This window comes from Austrofundulus limnaeus, unplaced genomic scaffold, assembly GCF_001266775.1.
Source record: "Austrofundulus limnaeus strain Quisiro unplaced genomic scaffold, Austrofundulus_limnaeus-1.0 Scaffold7479, whole genome shotgun sequence".
NCBI lineage: Eukaryota > Metazoa > Chordata > Actinopteri > Cyprinodontiformes > Rivulidae > Austrofundulus > Austrofundulus limnaeus.
In genome coordinates this window covers 1-868 of record NW_013959881.1, presented here as the reverse complement: position 1 = coordinate 868, position 868 = coordinate 1, and the positions used below count along the sequence as shown (strand labels likewise).

The following is an 868-nucleotide window of genomic DNA, read 5'->3' as shown; positions in this document are numbered from 1 at the left end:
GGTTGGACTGGGACACGCCCACTAGTGGAGGTCGGAGGTCACAGTGGGTCAGGAACTGGACTGTGTGGGGGTACTTCAGGGACTACTTCCCCTTGACGGTGAGTTCAGGTCCAGTCATCTGGTCCATCAGACCTGGTTCTTAGTTCTCAGGTCTTAATTCTCAGTTCTCAGATCTCAGTTCTTGGTTCTTATGTCTGCAGCTCATCAAAACTGTTGATCTGGATCCAAAGAAGAACTACATCTTTGGGTTCCACCCTCATGGTGAGAGACACACCTGTGTGTTTACCTGTCCTCCAGGTGTTCTTGTCCTCACCTGTGTGTATACCTGTCCTCCAGGTGTTCTTGTCCTCACCTGTGTGTTTACCTGTCCTCCAGGTGTTCAGGTCCTCACCTGTGTGTTTACCTGTCCTCCAGGTGTTCATGTCCTCACCTGTGTGTATACCTGTCCTCCAGATGTTCATGTCCTCACCTGTGTGTATACCTGTCCTCCAGGTGTTCAGGTCCTCACCTGTGTGTATACCTGTCCTCTGGGTGTTCATGTCTTCACCTGTGTGTTTACCTGTCCTCCAGGTGTTCATGTCTTCACCTGTGTGTTTACCTGTCCTCCGGGTGTTCATGTCTTCACCTGTATGTTTACCTGTCCTCCAGGTGTTCATGTCCTCACCTGTGTGTTTACCTGTCCTCCAGGTGTTCATGTCCTCACCTGTGTGTTTACCTGTCCTCCAGGTGTTCATGTCCTCACCTGTGTGTTTACCTGTCCCCCAGGTGTTCATGTCTTCACCTGTGTGTTTACCTGTCCCCCAGGTGTTCATGTCTTCACCTGTGTGTTTACCTGTCCCCCAGGTGTTCATGTCTTCACCTGTGTGTT

At 50.7% G+C, this 868-nt stretch overlaps 1 protein-coding gene across 1 annotated transcript; it reads left to right on the top strand.

The window, feature by feature from the left end:
- On the top strand, window positions 1-261 carry LOC106512493 (2-acylglycerol O-acyltransferase 2-B; the record flags this gene model as incomplete). Its single annotated transcript, XM_014001099.1, is given in 2 exon segments — window positions 1-98; window positions 201-261. Coding segments are annotated over 2 exon segments (159 nt in total), but the record flags the coding sequence as incomplete, so codon positions are not given.
- Window positions 262-868: the final 607 nt, after the last annotated feature.